Genomic DNA, 16,679 nt, shown 5'->3' on the forward strand with positions numbered 1-16,679 from the left:
GTTTACTCGCCGCCGCCGGAAGCCGCCCTGCAGTCTCGATGAGACGCCGTACAGTGCAACCAAGATGTCGCCTCGGCCCCCTGCGCCAGGGCACACACAATGACGCCGTACCGCCCACTATCAAACGTCGGCGAGCCAACTTCACAGCTCTCGCTATCGCCCTCGACAACATGTAGCGACCACCTGTCTGACACCTCTCGGTGCAGACGCCGCCACATGACCTGGATGCCGAGAGCCGCCCCTCCCGCTGCTGTGAGTTGCTACCCGCGAGAGATAGAGCCAACCGCCAAACGAGCTCCAACGACAGGCTTGTGAGGTGGCGAATGTGCCCCGTCGCCACCCACACTATGCGCTGTGTCTGTGAGCCGTCTATCGGCTCCCCGGAACCAGCGACGATCGGAGGTCGCTGAACGGCGGCGGCGGAAAGCTGCGCGCGAGTTCATCCCATCCACGTCCGGCGCATGCATCGCCCCCTACCTCAATGCCGATCTTCGCCAGCACAAATCTTGCGAAGCGTCCGTCGACAGGCGGTAGCGGCGTGCACCACGCCCTCCACACAGACCGCGACATGGACCCGAAGCCCCTGTGGCTCGTGGATATTAACACGCCCACAGGCAATGTGTTCGCGCCCTCCACGCCGCCAACCCCCAGGCCCGAGATGCCCTCTCTCGCAGAGAATCCGTTTGACTTGCTCGCGGAGAACACCTCCGACTCGCGCGCGGAGAACTCACTCGACACGCCCGCTGCAGACCCGCACGTCGCTCAATATCCTCCCGGACGCTGCGCTACCAAGTTCGAGAGCGGCCCCCGGAACTTCGCAAATGCGGATGCGTCTGTAGCGCAGGCGCAGACGAAAAGGTACAATGAGCACGGGGCTAGAGAATAGGAGAGGGCGAGCAGGACAAGGACGAGCAGGGCGAGCGGGACAAGCGGGGCGAACGAGGTAGGCAGGACGAGCGGGGCGAGCGGGTCAAGCGAGGGCGAGCAGGGCACAGAGGGCGAGCAGGGCACAGAGGGCGAGCAGGGCACAGAGGGCGAGCGAGGTAAGCGCGGCGCGCCGGGCACGGAGGGCGAGCGAGGTAAGCGCGGCGCGCCGGGCACGGAGGGCGAGTGAGGTAAGAGAGGCGAGCGGGGCAAATAGGGCGAGCGGGGCGAGCAAGGTAGGCAGGGCGAGCGGGGCGAGTGAGGTAGGCAGGGCGAGCGGCGGGGACGAGCATGGCACGGAGACGGAGGGCAAGCAGGGTACAGAGGGCAGGCAGTGCACGGAGGGCGAGCGAGGTCAGCGAGACGAGTAGGGCAACTGGGGCGAGCAGGGCGCGCGGGGCGAGCGAGGTAAGCGGCGAGCAGGGCACATAGGGCAAGAGAGGCGACCGAGGGCATGCAGGGCGAGTGGGGCGACTAGGGCGAGTGGGGCGACTAGGGCGAGCGGGGCAACTAGGGCGAGCGGGGCAACTAGGGCGAGCGGGACACCTAGGGCGAGCGGGGCAACTTCTAGGGCGAGCGAGGTATGCGGGGTGAGCAGGGCCCGGGTGACTCGGATTATGACTTGGGCTACGGACTGTAATACAGAACGGCAGCCACCTGCTTTTTTATTTTTATATCTTTTGTCATGTCCCTTGTCTGGGCGCGCGGTGGGCGAACTGTGTTTAAAAGAGCTGGAAGAGGGAGAGTGAGAAGGGTTAGATGATCGGCATGCCGCCTCCTGCAGGCGTCGAGCAGGGTCGTACAAACCTCCGCGGACGCGCGATGTATGCACACTTGCTTCATTGTCAGGTCAACGTAGACACATTCTGAGTGGCCCACATGCAGCGGACACACAAATTGTCGGAAATCCCCCTCGTGCCAGGTACAATATCAAATGTATATTCGTCACATTTGGACAGCATCGCATGTTCTACAAGATATCGTAATCGGACTCGTACAGCGTGGCAGCACTTTGGTGCATGGAATACATGATCAGGGCGCGCGGAGCCTTCAACATTACACTAGACTTCAAACAGCTCCCAAGTCACCTCCCCGGTCTCGGCGTCTATGACCTCGCGGAACTCCTCAGCTGTGGCCGTAGCAGTTGCGCTGCTGGGGCCGGCGATGGCAGAAGCGGTGCGTGCGGCGACGACGGGCAGGCTACGCACAGCAGGTGCAACACGGGCTACCACGGGTGTCGCGCGCACAGAAGTGGCGTGCGCAGCCACCGGCAGGGAGCGCGGGATGAGAGGCAGGGAGCGCGGGATGAGAGGCAGGGAGCGCGGGATGAGAGGCAGGGAGCGCGGGCGCGGCACGACAGGGGCGGTACGCGGGATAGGGTGCGGGACGAGAGCCTGAGGTGCGGCGCGCGAAGAAGTGGCGCACGCATCCCCCATGCGAGGGAGCGCTCCGGCGGGTCCACGAATGCGTTTGACTAGTGGAGGGGGCGAATCCGGCACCGGCACAATTTTGCGCTTCCCCAGTTTAGCTTCACCCTGAGCAGGAGCTGGAAATGGAGATGAGCCAGTGAACCGAGTAAAGAGGGAATGAGCATACCTGAGTCTAGGTCTGCAGCACGAAGGGGGGCAGCAGGCGCAGCAGCGCGACGAGGGGCGGCCGTACAATCGTGGGCGAGGAAGATGGTTATGGTCATGATTTTCTTGCAGAACCTGCAACCACCCCACATAGTCATAAAACGGCGGTATCCGAGGCCCTGACCACCGGGCCTCGAAAGCTGATGCCACATGGCATCTACCTGATTGACGGAGGGGATGGGGAGGTTCTCAGCGTTGTCCGGGTCTTCCTGCTCATGGGCAGGAGACCCAGCACGGTCGTCATCCGGGACAAATCCACCTTCAGCACCTGCCTGATATTAATATCACACTTTGAGTGATTAGGAAGAGAGCCGACATACCGGGCATGGTGTTGACTATGTAGTCTCCAAGGCAGACATTCTTGCCCTTGTCCCTCGTGGTGAACGTCGGTATACCGGCGTCGACATCGGTATGAGCGCCTGAGCCAGACGCAACAGGCACAGAGGGCTCGCGCAACATGGCGACACTCAGGGCGGGAGGGAAAGCCATCGGCAGGGGAGAAAATTCGTAAAGAGGGCCGGTGAGGGGTGACACATCTCTGTTAGGGGCTAGGCCAGTCGACGGAGACGAGAAGGGGTCGTCGGTGTAGGTGGGAGCGCGGGCGGCATTCTGTTCAGCATAAAACGCTGCAAGATCAACAGACATAAAGTCGAGGGAAGGATCATCGAGGATGGAAGCGTTGGCGGGGACAGGAGCGTCGTCAGGGACAGGAGCGTCGTCGGGAATAGGTGCGCGGTCGGGCGGAGGAGCGTTGCTGAAGACAGGAGGGTCGTCGAGCCGCGAAGCGTAACATACGACTTCAGCGGCCGGCACGGGCTTGAAATCGGCGGCGAGGAAGGGCTTGAAGGCAAATCCCCTGGTAGTAACTGTTGTAGGAGCCACATCGTCAGCTGAGAATGGATTATCCATGCAGTTGGGTTACGTACCGCTGTTGCTACGACGCAGACGGAGGGGGAACACCGCCGATGGCATGATTTTGAGGGTCTCGCCATCTAGGAACAGATGCCTTAAGTTGACTGTAATGAACAGGGAAAGTCAGATCATATTGTTGTGCACACTACGAGACTCGTACCCCAGTAGCGACAGCCTTGAATGCCATCGGCATTCCAGTTCGGACAGGCGAGGACGGGGTCGCCGGCGTGCTCACCCGTACGAGGGACGAAGATGCGGACGGCGTGCTCGATACCATTGATGAGCACACAAAAGCATTTGATGGGGTCTGGCCAGACCCGCGCCTTCGAGTACTGCACCAGGTCAGCTATGGGCACCGGGTCCCCATGAGCGTCCTGAGGGCTAGGGCTATGTTTAAATAACTGTGTGGCACCGCAGATACTGGATGACACGTACTACGGAACGACCTCAAGGTCAGGGGAGGGGACAGCGGTGAACGTCACCGTTGTGAGGCAATCGTTCAGCTTCTTCTTCCAGTACGGGTGCGGGCGGGAGGGCGAAACGTGACTCCCAGGACCTTGCTTCCCAACCTTGCTGGGCGAGGTGGTCGGTGTGGCCTTCGGGGTATGGGCGGCGATGGTCGACGGCGTGGACGGCAACGAGGAGAGGGAGGACAAAGGAGAGGACAGTGGGAGAGAGCGAAGAGGCATTGTTGACGAAGACGACTTGGATGCGGGGCTGGTTGACGAGTTGGCAGTGGACGAGGAGACGATGGAACCTGGACTTCACAAGATTCAGCCGCCGTGCTTTTATTGCCTCAGGCTGCTCACCACAAGGAGCACGACGTGTTGCTCAACTGGTGCGCGTTGGCCAGAATTGGCTCAGTTCGTCAAGTTCGGTGGTGGAGAGCCGGAAGAGGTCATCATGGCGAATTATGTGGGGTGCAGGTCGAAGAAGAGAAGCCAGAGACAGCGACAGGACATACACGTAGCTAGGGCAAACACAGGACCGTCGACGATCCTGATGAGGATGAGGATGAGCGAGAACACACCACGAGGCAACACGACTCGGAGGAATTCATTTCATTCGGAATTACAATATTTAACATCAGAGAATACTGCTTTAGGAAGGGGCGGGTAGGCGCACGTCGGGCGGCGGTATTGGGCCTAATGCGGTCGGAAGGTGCCGACGCGCGCCTGGTAAGAAGTCCGGCGTTATCGGGACAGGCGCCACACGCTTCCTGACGCTCCGCCCGAAGGCCGAAGGCAGGCGCCCATGGCGTCATGCTCTGAGACGGCTTGACAGCCACTGCACAGGGCCACGGGCGCCAACCCCGCGATCTCAGATCTCAGATCTCAGATCTCATCGGTGCTCAGGCTTGCTCCTCCTCCGAACTCGACTCGGACGTTCGAACGCGTTCATCCCCTTCCGGTTTAGATATCTCCATCAACATGTCGGTCGACCGGTCGATGGACAGCGACAATGACTGAAGCAATCACTTACCGCCGCGACTCCCTCGGATCGTACCAAACTCGCTTGGGCCGCTGGCAAGCACTGGCAGGAAGATCGCTAGGACGGTTGCATGTAGGTTGCATGTTATATGGCTCGGATATACTGCTTACGCCATGGAGCCCGACTTTCGACCGTACACCGGCACTAGTCCAAGGCTGCCTAGACACTGGCAGCGCCTCGTATCATCTTATACTAACTTACTATAATGTATGTGAACCTGTCCTTATAGGTATTCGGACCATGTTTATCATCGTGGCGCTTCTGCGCACACAGACATTCGTTTTACTGTATCACAGAGACTAGCTAGACAGACCCACCATTTGCTAATCGACGATCCCTTAGCTTTCAAACATGTACCGATTACCATTTGGCGGGAAACCACGCACGAGCAATGCGTTACAGGCATCTGGGCACGTCTACACACCTCCAGCACGAACGCAGGCGCGAGCGCGTCCACTCGAGAGGACAACTCCGCAGTACATGATGTGTTCAGGACGTATGACACCCGGTTCGCCCTCGACCATACTTCCGCTCCTGCTCCCGCACCTTGCGAAAGATGGCCAGTATCTCATCCATCTGCCGCCATCTGCGGCTACCTGGGCGGTAGTCGTCTGAACGCACTCTCTCGATGTAGGGAAAGATTGCGTTCAACGCCGCAGCCGTAGCCGCGACATCCTCCGCACTCAGCCCGGGCGCGCCGATATTCATGACAGAGAGACGGCGCGCCTCCGGCGGTCCGAGCGTGTCTCCGTCACACTCGGCCCTGGTATGAGGAGGCCGTGCGAGGACTTCCTCGCAGTGACCGCGCTTGATGGAAGCGACGCCGATGTCCAGTTCCACGAGCGCGGGGCACTGCAGGGCGAGGTCGCGCAAACCGACCAAGGTCACTCCGTTCGCCGCCGACTTGAGGTTTTGTTCACATACGGAGAGGACGGTCAGGCGGGGCCAGGCGCGCGCCATCTTGGCGAGTGCGGCGTCGTCGAATATGACATGGCTGTACCCTCTTATGCGAAGATAGGTGAGCCGAGAGAGGTCGTGGAGAGGTGCAACAGTGAAAGAGGGCAGATCGTCGACGCATGGGTTGTTACCGCCGATCCACGGGATGTCCGTATGGAGAGTGACCCGCTCAAGCGTACAGCGACAATGCATGCGAGAAATAGCGGTCGTGAGGGAGAGGAATTGGGCCGGGGTATCGTTGGGCGTCAGGGTGGCCTGGACCGAAAGTTGAGTTAGCCTTGGCGGGTCTACGACAGACCAACCAAGCACCACCACCACACATTCTGCGGTGTCCGCTGTAATGTCAAGTCCCTGGAGAACGGGGAAGGAGACGGTAGAAGGCCGGCTTTGTGCCATGCGATGAACTGAGTAGTCTGCAGCTCGTACAGACATTTTGACGAAGGCCAGATTGGAGAGGGAGGATAGCGCTGAAACACCCATCGGGGGGAGCGTTATACCTTCCGATTGAAACGACGTGAGGTTCGAGAGTCCTTGCACGACATGCGTGATGACATCGTGAAAGTATACGGGGAGGGGAGCCGTCGTGATATTCAGCTTGCGTAGATGAGGACAGATGAGCGCGAGATTGGTGAGCAGATCCTTGAGTTCGAAAACTGCAGCGGGGTGGTCCGGCCCTTGTTTCTTGGGACAGTGGAGGATGATAGCGAGATCTTCAACACTCGGGCTGAGAAAAGGGTAGATTGGAAAGGGCCCAAGAACGTAGTTGTCCCAATACTCGCAGATGGTTACGTGGCGAAGGTTGGGGAATATAGGTTCAGAATTTGCACGTTTGAGGAGAGTCCACATCTCTGATGAGACCGAAAATCCGCAGATTTTGGAGGATGTGTCCTCTACCCGGAGCGATTGGACGAGTGAAGCGTAATGGTAGAACCGCTCAAGATCGGAGTGCGAGAAGCTCGGGCGAGCAGGGTACTTGCGAGCGGGCCAGTGCTGACGTTCATATCAGCGAGTCAAAAGACAACAGTGAGATGCGTACCAAAAACCATCGCTCGAGCTGCCAAGCTGCGACCGGCTTTCTTTTGCGACGTACGGTTGAAGATTCGGGCAGAGCTAGGAACAAGGGACTAGGAGACGCTAGAGAGCACCACAGAGTCCGGAGTGCGGCCACAGATAATGCACGGCTCGTTATTGCTAGAGAGAGCAATGCGCGATTGTCGTCTGCGCGGCAGAACGAGCATATGTGGGCAAGTAGGTCTGGAGTGAGCGCGTTAAGGATAGACATGGTGGTGTTAGAGAAAGATGAGGCGCTCCCGCCGCGATGCCGCGTGGCGAGCTCGAACACGGCTGACCCGGTATTTCTCAGATAGCACCTCTCTTCTCGCGAGTAATATGTACATGTGTTCGTGATGTATGACACCCAGTCCGCCCGCGAGCATACTTCCGCTCCTGCTCCCGTATCCTGTGAAATATGTCCAGTGCCTTTCTCATTCCCCACCAATCGGGACGTATTAGGCCGAAACAATCTGAATGGACTCTCGCTAGGTAAGGAAAGATCGTGTTCAACGCCGCAGCCACAGCGGCGATGTCCTGCGCATTCATCCAGGGGGCGCCGATGCTGATATCAGAGAGACGGCACACCTCGCGCGGTGCACGTGTGTCGCCGCCCGTCTTGGGGCGAAGTGCCCGCGCGAGGACCTCCTCGCAGTCAGCACGCTTCACAGAAGCGAGGGCGATGTGGAGCTCCACGAGCCCTGGGCACTGCTGGGCGAGGTGGTGTAGACCAATCAAGGACACTCCGTTTGCTTCCGACTGGAGGTGTTCTTGGCATACGGCGAGGACGGTTAAGCGGGGCCAGGCGTGCACCATTTCGGCGAGTGCAGCGTCGTCGAATGCAACATGACAGTATCCTATAATACGAAGACAGGTGAGCCGAGGGAGGTTGTGGAGAGGTGCAACAGTGGAAGGGGGGAGATCGTCGTCAAAAGGACTGGCACCGTTAATCCTCGGAATGTCCGTAGACAGAGTGACTTCCTCCAGCGTATAGCGGCAATGCATGAGGGATATAGCCGTCGTGAATGACAGGAATTGTGCCGCGGTAGTATTGGGTGTCAGGGTAGCATGGACGTACAGCGTAGTCAGCCTGGAAGTTGGGGGGTTCACAACAGGCCAAGCGAGCAGTGCCACTGCGCATTCGGCGGTGTCCGCCTCGATGTCAAGTTCCTGGAGAGCGGGGAAGGTGACGGTAGAAGGCGGACTCTGTGCCATGTGATGCGCCGTGTAGTCTGCACCTCGTAGAGAAACTCTGGCGCAGGTTAGATTTGGGAGGGAGGATAGCGCCGCAACACCCATCGGGGGGAGCGTGATACGGTGCGATCGAAAGGATGTGAGATTCGAAAGTCCTTGCACGATATGCATGAGGGCATCTTGAAAGTATGGGGAGAGGGGAAACGCAATATACAGCTCGCGTAGATGAGGACAGTGGAGCGGGAGATTGGTGAGTAGGTCCCTGAGCTCGATAACTGCGGCGCAGGAGCCCAACTCCACATCGCCCGGTACCTGGATTCGGTATCGGTAAAAAGTGATAGACAGATATGTGACACTGGGGCTGAGGAAGGGGCGGATGGGAAGGGGATCTTGAACGTAGATGGGCCAGTCATCCTTGATAGTTACGCAGCGAAGGTTGGGAAATATAGGCTCAGAATTTGCGTGTTTGAGGAGAGTCCACATCTCTGATGAAACCACAAAATCACAGAGGGTGCGGGGTGAGTTATCAGGCAGACGGAATGATTGGACGAGCGATGCATAGAGGTAGAACCGCTCAAGATCGGAGTGCTCGAAGCTCGGGCGAGCAGGGTACTTGTGAATGGACCGGTACTGATGTTCATATCAGCGGGTCAAACAACAGCAGTGAACACGTACCAGGATCCATTTCTCGGGCCGCCGAGCGTCGACCGACTCTCTCTTGCAACGTACGGTCAAGGATTCGGGAAGAGTGAGGAACAAGGGAGTATAAGACGGTGGAGAGTGCCACAGAGTCCGGAGTGCAATCGCAGACAATGCACGGCATGTTATTGCTAGAGAAAAAAGCGTGTCATCTTGACCGCTTAAGAACGAGCATATGCGGACCAGAGGGTCCGGAGAGAGCGCGACAAGCGGCATAGTGGTGGCAAGACGGAAGGAGGAGTTCGAGGAAGCGCTCACGTTTCCGAATCCCCGCCCCGGTGCCTCATCGATCCCAGCTTGTGCCGACATGCCTCACCAACGTTTGTCGCTCTCAGTGACTTGTATAGCTCCCGTCGACCCCTTTTAATTCCTCAGAACGTCTCCCAGCAGTTCTAAACTCGACTGCGACTACCGCGATGGCCAGTAGAACACTCGATGCGGCCGACCTCGGCTCGATCCTCAAGTTCACCATCGAGCTCGCCCGCAAGGCGGGCGCGCTCATCCTTGAGGGCTCCGAAGCGATTCGTGCGTCTGGGGCAACAGATGAGAAGAAGAATTCGGTCGACCTCGTCACCGAATACGACGTGCGCGTCGAGGAGCTCGTCAAGCGCGAGCTCTCCGCGGAGTACCCTGCGTTCAAATTGTGAGTCTTGCCCACCTACGCGCGCCGCCTCCATGAATGTCCGGAGTGAAACATGAAGTGCTGACGGAACCCTCTGTGTAGCATTGGGGAGGAGTCGTATGCCGCCGGCGCGCGGACCAACCTCACCGACGAACCCACTTTCTGCGTAGACCCCATCGGTACGCCCCGCCCGCTCTGCTTCAAACATAGCCCTGGCGTTCATCCAGTTCCTTCTCTTCACCCTGCACCCCACCTCACCCCTCAACAAAACTGCAGATGGGACCACGAACTTTGTGCACGGCTTCCCCTCCGTCTGCATCTCAATCGGGCTCATCGCGGGCAAGCGCCCCGTCCTCGGTGTGCTCTACAACCCCTTCCTCGACCAGCTCTACAGCGCCGTCAAGGGCGGCGGCGCGTTCCTCGCGCAGGGCGGGCGCGCCCCCGCGCGCCTTCCCCTCGCGAAGCCCCGTCCCCTCCCCTCGCTCTCCCAAGCGCTCATTGGTACGTCCCATTCGGCGCCGCCACGAACATATGCTGAGGATGGTGGCCGCGCGCGCAGGCATCGAGTGGGGCTCGGACCGCTCGGCGGACATGGTGCGCCACAAAGGCGAGTCCTTCAAGCGCCTCGCGGGGAACCCTGCCGAGGGCGTCGTTGGCGGACGCATGGCGCATTCCCTGCGCTCGCTCGGGAGTGCCGCACTCAACTTCGGAATGGTCGCGCAGGGCGGTCTCGACTTGTACTGGTACGTCTTGCATTGACGGGTTTTGTCGCTTCGCTACGGTGGTGCTCATGATTTCTTGTGCGCGTGTGTAGGGAGATCGGCTGCTGGTGCGTCGCAGTGAAACGTCTGTGGAGAGTATGCACATACTGAACGCTGTGGTGTAGGCCGTGGGATGTTTGCGCAGGCTCGATCATCGCGCAAGAAGCGGGCTGCCTCGTCGCGGGCTCGCATACCTCACCGCTGGACAACGACGTCAACCAGGAGGTGCTCGAGGGCCGCAAGTACATCGTCATCCGCGCAATCGGCGACTCCGAGGTGCGTCTCACTCTCTTTCTCATTTACAATTGCATTCGTTCAACACTGATTTGGTTCTTTCGGAGCAGACGGAGAAGGGCGTCGACGCGCAGAAGAGACTGATCAAAGAGTTTTACGAGACCGTGGACGACTTCGAGCCAAAGTAAAGTCTTGAGACTAATGCGGAAAGGCGAAGAAAGAAGAAGCAGTTTGTAGATATTAGCCCGCATGTACCTTTAGATGCCGACGTGTAGATTCATAGCACATCATGCGAACACAGTGTTTGTTCCGCTTTGAACCCAGCAACTTACAGTGCGAACAAACGTAAACGTACAACGACAGCGAGGTATTGTGGTCCGAAAGTCTACATGACGTCGATGATCTCTTTTAGCCGCACCTCGTTCAGGATCTCGAATCCCTTTCCTGGCGTGACCTAATTTCGCATCAGCAAGGAGATTTTGTGTGCGCAAAGGTCTTGGGAAAACACACCTGAGCGAGTTGTACATTGTGGTGGTCGAGCTTCTCCTCCATGACTTGCTTCAATACGCGCAGAGTCAGCACTTGTGCCTCTTGGAGGGTCATTTGCTAGCGGATCATTAGCGAGGGGAGATTCGACGATTGAAGAATGTACGTACTTTGTGCCACTTGTCCTGAAGCTCACTCTGCGCCGCCTCCGAACCCGAGCCGATCGCCTTCGCGTCGTACCGTACGAACGTGCCCGAGGGATCTGTGTGGAAGCTAAACGCAAGGGATCAATCACCCAGCCCGTCGTGCGCGGAAGGACACTACTCACAGCTGGGGCCCCTGCTCGTCGATACCCGCGATGAGGAGCGCGACGCCGAACGGCCGACTCATCATCGCATCCTCATCGTGCACACTCTCTCCGAAGCGCAGCGCGAGATCACAGACTGCCTGGGTCGCGCTCTCTACACGGATGGCCTCGTCATAGGTGAATGCGTGGTTCTGCGCGGTGACGCGCGCGTGGTCGATCATGGTGCGCGCGTCGGCGGTGAGGCCGGACATGGCGCACCCGAGGTGGCGGTCGATCTCCATGATCTTCTCGATGGAGGACGCCTCGAGGAGCGGCGACTGTACGCGCTTCTCGACGCCGAGGACGACGCCTTCTGGTGTGCGGACGCCGACGGTGGTAGATCCGAGCTGAATGAGTGCTGGTCAGATCTTGTTGCATGTTTGACAATCAGGAAGAGTAATGACGGCTCACCTTGATAGCTTCAATGGCATACTCGACTGTAGAAACAGTGTGTGGGCAGAGTATACTTCAGATCGGCTTGCGGTACGCACCTTGGAATAGACGTCCCTCGGGAGAGAATGTGTTCACACCACGATCTAGCAGCAGTTCAGTATGCATTTCACATCATCTCGCAGCCCTTCTCACCGTATTCTGAGCGGGTCAAGAACATGGCTGGAGGAGGAAGTGAGGAGAGTACTGCAAGAGAGGCTTGCGTAGGACCAGGACCGCGTAATGAGTTTAGCGCTGAACGCGCGTCGCGTGAACGTCGCGTTACGTGACGTCACAGCTCTGTCACGGCTATGCAAACGCCAGCTTGCTGCTGGCGCTTCTCACAGTTCTTCGAGTATCCTCTCGCACCGTTCCGGATATGTGCTTGCGGGTGGCTGATCTCTGCGCTGGGTCCCAGGCTCACTAACGAAGTGCCAGATATTTTTGTTTGCTCCAAAGCTCAGAGATCCCTCAAGTGCCTCAGCTGAGCCACAGTGATGTTCTCTCCCTGCACGACTGATTTACACGCCTCGCCTTGATGCCGGCTTGTGATATCCTCTACCAGGAAGGCGCAAGATTTGAACTAGAACTTTACACACCTACTATTACAGGGCTCCTAAATCAGAAGGCGCAAGGGACCTATCCAAGCTGGAGGCCTAGTCAAAGGTATGTGTAGACCGCTTTTCGTTCTGCGATTGGACGATACGATTGAGTGGCTTTCATCTCATTTTCATTGTCTATCTTGCTGATTTTTCTTTACTATCGTCAGGTCTTCATTTCGAAAGAAAGACAGATAGAGATAGATGTTTTCGTTTGTTTCTTCGGAACACCTACACTTTGAATGACACCAAGACTACCATCCTTTTGAGGGCGACTGCCGGCGGTATATATTACACCTCTATGAGCTCTCTAGAGTCTAGATCATCCCTTGCGCTAATCCGTTCGAACAGCCCTCCCACTGTCCAGTCATCCCTTTCACTCCAAGGGCACTTCACCCGGTCAGTCCCTTACTTTTGCTGTAGTAACAAGTTGCCGTTTAACACGACCTTCCAGATCGGCGTCTCTACTGTGACCCTCGCTTCGCCATGTCCCACCTATCTGAAAATACGATAGCGGTAGCAACACAGGCGCAGGCAGCACCAGCTCCCGCCTACTTCAATTCAACTGTGATCATCGAAACCCAGGATGACCTGGTTAGATTCGCAGCCCACTCTTTATCAAAGGACGGCCGTCATGCGCTACAGGTCGACACTCTCGTATTGCGCGTTCCCTTCCTCGTACCCAGAAACCACCAGCTTCTCCTGCAACTTATACGGCGGCTTCCCCAATTGACCAGGCTCTGGATGCTTCATTCTGAGATGCTTCTCGGCCGCCATCCCGTACTCGCCGATCACATCGTGGACCGGACGTCTCTTACCGAGCTGAAGCTCGACCACGTAGGCGCAATCGCCTACAGACTCGTGGCTCGCCTACGTTCTCGGTTAGTCAGTATACATATGCATGCCCCCGCTGGGACATCCGTCCGGTGGAACTATACCGGCGCGCTCCTTCAATCATCGGCGGCGACCCTCCAGGAAATCGACATGCCAAATGTCGTCCTGGATCTCCGAGCACGCAACGTACAGTTCCCGCTGGTACGGATCGTGCTCCTCACATACGACTGCCCGGCCGTCTTCGACCTCAGAGCATACAAGTTCGCATTCCCGAACCTCCGGGACTTCCGTCTCTCTCTCACGCCCGCGATTCCTAGGCTGCTTGCAGAGCAGGAGATGCACCGCCGACGGAACCTGCTTGCTGGCATGGACGAGCGCGGCTGGGAGAACCTCGATCGCATTTACGCGCCCCCGTACGACCTGTGGTTGCTCGGCCTCCTTATGCCCGTCGATATCCTCTCACTTCCCATTGGTCCCGGGGGCGCGGCACACCAACGCCTGTTTGACGTGTTGTCCGCGCTGAACCCAAAGCACTTGGAATTACAGTTTCAAAATACGGAGGACGCGCGTGCCGTCGTGCGCGACTTCGGGACGCTCCTTGATCACCTGCGCGTGCCGCGCTTGCAGACACTCGTGTTGGATTGCTACCTGCCCCTGGTGCAGCTCTGTTTGAGCCAGCTTTTGGTACGTGCTGCCTCTTCGTTCCGAAACCTTGCTCTAACTCGATACGCCAGGCCGATTTGGTCACGAACATCGCGGCCTTGCATTGCGAAGAGCTCACCGTTCGATTCTTCGAGCATGTTCCGGCAGCATACCAGCGCCCCGCGCCAATGCGGCCGATTTATGTCACGAACGCGAGGTGGGATGCGCTGACGCTGATCCTCTTAGGTACGTGCACGCGGGTGAAGCGGGTGACAGTCATGGTGTCGACGATGCACGGATCACCCCCAATGGCTGTGTATACCGCGAATGCTCTTCCTCCGCAACCTCAGCTCGCGAGCTTGCTACAGTAGGGAGTGTCGGTGTATCAGTGGTCTTGGCGTATGCGCATGCTTACCATTTATAATACTATGGCATGCGTTTCAAGAGCGTCTACAGCACTAGAGTGGTTCCCAAGCTGCCAACTGAGTTCACAAACCTAAACGACGTAACGGTCCCAACGATTGGCTCTAAAGGGCTCGGCCGCGATATAGATGGACTCGGTGCTGCGGTAACGCGCTCTTTGCCTCCCGCCCTGTTCGTACGCCTCTCAGTCCACCAAACATGGGGCTGTGCTCTAGTCGTACTCAAGATCGTTCTTGCACATCCAGGGCCGCTGTCTTCGGCCGCGCCGCTGTGGCACGCACAGTGGAGTTAATGCCGTTTCGTCACCCTATCCGAGGCCCTCCCCGGCTCAACTACGACATCTTGTTCAACGTCCTGTATCATGCCGCACAACAAGCCCCTTCTCAAGGCCTCTCTACTGTGTCCAGGATGATGCGGACGTGTCATGTGCTATACTCCGAAGGTGCCAAGATCATTTTGCTCGCTCCCTGGTGCATCACCGTATCAGAGCCAAACGCCGCATCTTTCTCCCTCTTCCTGCTCGCGGAGAATGGTGCACGGCTACCTTACGTGAAATCCTTCCGACTCCCCTCATTCGAGGGCGCGCAATTGTGCTTTGGAAGGTTCCTTCCCCGAATGACAACGCTCACGACACTCATACTGCCACACAAACCAGATTCTTCGCTGTGGGACCCGGAGTTCTACCAAACCACCATAAACCTCACGTCCCTACGATGCCTCTCCCTTGATCGCCCGGACATATCCACATTGCGCATGGTCGCTTGCATGCGCTTTCCCCTACATACCTTACAAGTCAACCATACGTGTCCAAACATGCAACCTTCCACACTGGCAGACGCCCCCGCACCTGGCTCAGCTCTATCTTCTCTCGAAATCTTATGGTTCCACCTTGTGCCTGTGCCCCCAGACATTTCGTGGTGGCTTCAGTGCTGCCCCAAAGTGGCGATCCTCCGCATCCTTTCCGGCGGTTCGCCCGACGCGGCACGGACACTCAGGCGAACGAACAGGGGTGCGCTCACTGAGAGGTCGCCGGGAGGCTGGCCCTCGCTAGTACACGTCGGGGGTACCATTTCGGACGTCTTCTCCCTTGGACTATCCCAGCAGGTACCCAAGGTCACTATCAGCTTTGTTGGGGATACATGGCCTCCTCTTGAACAGCTCGGGATGGTTCAGGCCGTGCTATGCGACACCGAGCCGGAGTCCTTGGTCCTCGATCTCTATTTCCCCGAGGAGGGTTCTGATAACGAACAAGTAGAAGAAGCGTTTTCCCTTGGAGGCGTATTCCGACATGCCTTCGAGGGCCCTGGAGTCGGTCGCCTCCGTAGGCTAAAAATTCTCCAGAGGTTCGAATCGGAAGTCCAGACACTGGCGCTGGATGCCCTGGTACGTGCATACACTGGCCGTTCTTCATCGTCTTTGAGCTTCGCACTAAAGTCTATTATATCTTAGAATGCGGTCCTGGATATACTTCCATTGCTCACTCAGATCCGGATACTAGACATCGAACTAGTGCCATCCTGCTCAACACTACTAGTAGTGCACCACCCCACTCGGGGTTGGCCCACACCCATCGAGATCAACTTTCAGCATGTTGGCGTAGACCCTATCGAATTCTCCCGCTCTTGCTTCCTCAAAAGCGCGGGCCTGCAGCACGTGGAGTTTGTGGTTGTGCCGTGTAACCGCTGCGGGTGGATGGTGTCGCAGGCTATCAAGCTTGGGCGGGACGATTGACACTCCGGATCTCGTATCGGGCATGAGTTAGATGATCGGGAAATAGCCGTAATTGAGAGGACATTCATGGTGCGTTTTCTCTTTGCATTGTGCGTGAGCAGTCAGCGTGCCAGTCGATTTGGCTTACTGGACGACGCTAACAGTTTCGAACGTGTTCGCTGACTGTTTGTTTGTCAGAACTGGCTTCCGGTTGATCAGGTGTTCAGGTGTTCGCTATATGTATGCTCGAGTTCGTTGTTGGAAAGTCTGGTAGATGTGGGATGTATGGTGTACGCCAGGCTCCTAAAACCATCCGTCGTTGGTGAGTTCTCGTTCCCCTAAGTCCTGTAGATGGGGTTTATGTATATTGCGAGATATTACCATATGCGGTATGTCATAATTTAAGCGAGATTAGTCATATGTCATAGCGGAGGGATTACCATTTTTAGCGTGAACAAGGGAAGAGAACTCACCAAGACGGCTGGCCTTTTTACACCTCCGAGGATCGTCCGAGAACGTATCGAACCTCAAGCGCGCAGGAAAAGCCAAAAAGACGCCGGCATTTGTTGCAGTTCGCTTGAATTTCGAACAGTGGGTACGCGACCTCGGGAGGCGCCAGCGCGTCGCGTTCCCGTCGCGCGCGCGGCGTGCAGACTCGCGCGGCGGGCCTCTTCCTGTTCAATCGCACACTCTGTGCGTATTGCAGCATCTCCGCGCAGCGTGGTACTTACT

The 16,679-nt window shown here is 57.6% G+C and overlaps 6 protein-coding genes across 6 annotated transcripts; 3 read left to right on the forward strand and 3 right to left on the reverse strand.

Annotated features, from left to right (window-relative positions):
* Window positions 1-216: 216 nt before the first annotated feature.
* TRAVEDRAFT_16070 (uncharacterized protein) lies at window positions 217-1,295 on the forward strand (the record flags this gene model as incomplete). Its single annotated transcript, XM_008033523.1, has 5 exons — window positions 217-252; window positions 278-360; window positions 391-858; window positions 901-1,079; window positions 1,165-1,295. The coding sequence occupies 5 exons, from the start codon at window positions 217-219 to the stop codon at window positions 1,293-1,295; spliced, it is 897 nt and encodes a 298-aa protein (XP_008031714.1).
* A 546-nt stretch (window positions 1,296-1,841) lies between these two features.
* TRAVEDRAFT_61688 (uncharacterized protein) lies at window positions 1,842-4,159 on the reverse strand (the record flags this gene model as incomplete). Its single annotated transcript, XM_008034246.1, has 6 exons — window positions 1,842-2,470; window positions 2,521-2,826; window positions 2,879-3,424; window positions 3,485-3,574; window positions 3,631-3,851; window positions 3,906-4,159. The coding sequence occupies 6 exons, from the start codon at window positions 4,157-4,159 to the stop codon at window positions 1,986-1,988; spliced, it is 1,902 nt and encodes a 633-aa protein (XP_008032437.1). The 3' UTR covers window positions 1,842-1,985.
* Window positions 4,160-5,067: 908 nt separating this feature from the next.
* Window positions 5,068-7,200, reverse strand: TRAVEDRAFT_16072 (uncharacterized protein; the record flags this gene model as incomplete). The annotated part of the gene is made up of 5 exons (XM_008033524.1): window positions 5,068-5,127; window positions 5,163-5,222; window positions 5,386-5,430; window positions 5,583-6,908; window positions 7,009-7,200. 5 exons carry the CDS (start codon window positions 7,198-7,200, stop codon window positions 5,068-5,070), a joined length of 1,683 nt encoding a protein of 560 aa, XP_008031715.1.
* A 2,077-nt stretch (window positions 7,201-9,277) lies between these two features.
* On the forward strand, window positions 9,278-10,666 carry TRAVEDRAFT_32707 (uncharacterized protein; the record flags this gene model as incomplete). Its single annotated transcript, XM_008033740.1, has 6 exons — window positions 9,278-9,504; window positions 9,586-9,662; window positions 9,760-9,984; window positions 10,043-10,226; window positions 10,370-10,520; window positions 10,589-10,666. 6 exons carry the CDS (start codon window positions 9,278-9,280, stop codon window positions 10,664-10,666), a joined length of 942 nt encoding a protein of 313 aa, XP_008031931.1.
* Window positions 10,667-10,863: 197 nt separating this feature from the next.
* Window positions 10,864-11,920, reverse strand: TRAVEDRAFT_111373 (proteasome subunit alpha type 5; the record flags this gene model as incomplete). Its single annotated transcript, XM_008034344.1, has 7 exons — window positions 10,864-10,932; window positions 10,989-11,084; window positions 11,135-11,237; window positions 11,293-11,657; window positions 11,722-11,747; window positions 11,802-11,846; window positions 11,896-11,920. 7 exons carry the CDS (start codon window positions 11,918-11,920, stop codon window positions 10,864-10,866), a joined length of 729 nt encoding a protein of 242 aa, XP_008032535.1.
* A 904-nt stretch (window positions 11,921-12,824) lies between these two features.
* Window positions 12,825-15,968, forward strand: TRAVEDRAFT_41212 (uncharacterized protein; the record flags this gene model as incomplete). Its single annotated transcript, XM_008033865.1, has 4 exons — window positions 12,825-13,856; window positions 13,907-14,060; window positions 14,893-15,620; window positions 15,687-15,968. The coding sequence occupies 4 exons, from the start codon at window positions 12,825-12,827 to the stop codon at window positions 15,966-15,968; spliced, it is 2,196 nt and encodes a 731-aa protein (XP_008032056.1).
* Window positions 15,969-16,679: the final 711 nt, after the last annotated feature.

The sequence above is a fragment of the Trametes versicolor genome, assembly GCF_000271585.1.
Source record: "Trametes versicolor FP-101664 SS1 unplaced genomic scaffold TRAVEscaffold_1, whole genome shotgun sequence".
Taxonomy (NCBI): domain Eukaryota; kingdom Fungi; phylum Basidiomycota; class Agaricomycetes; order Polyporales; family Polyporaceae; genus Trametes; species Trametes versicolor.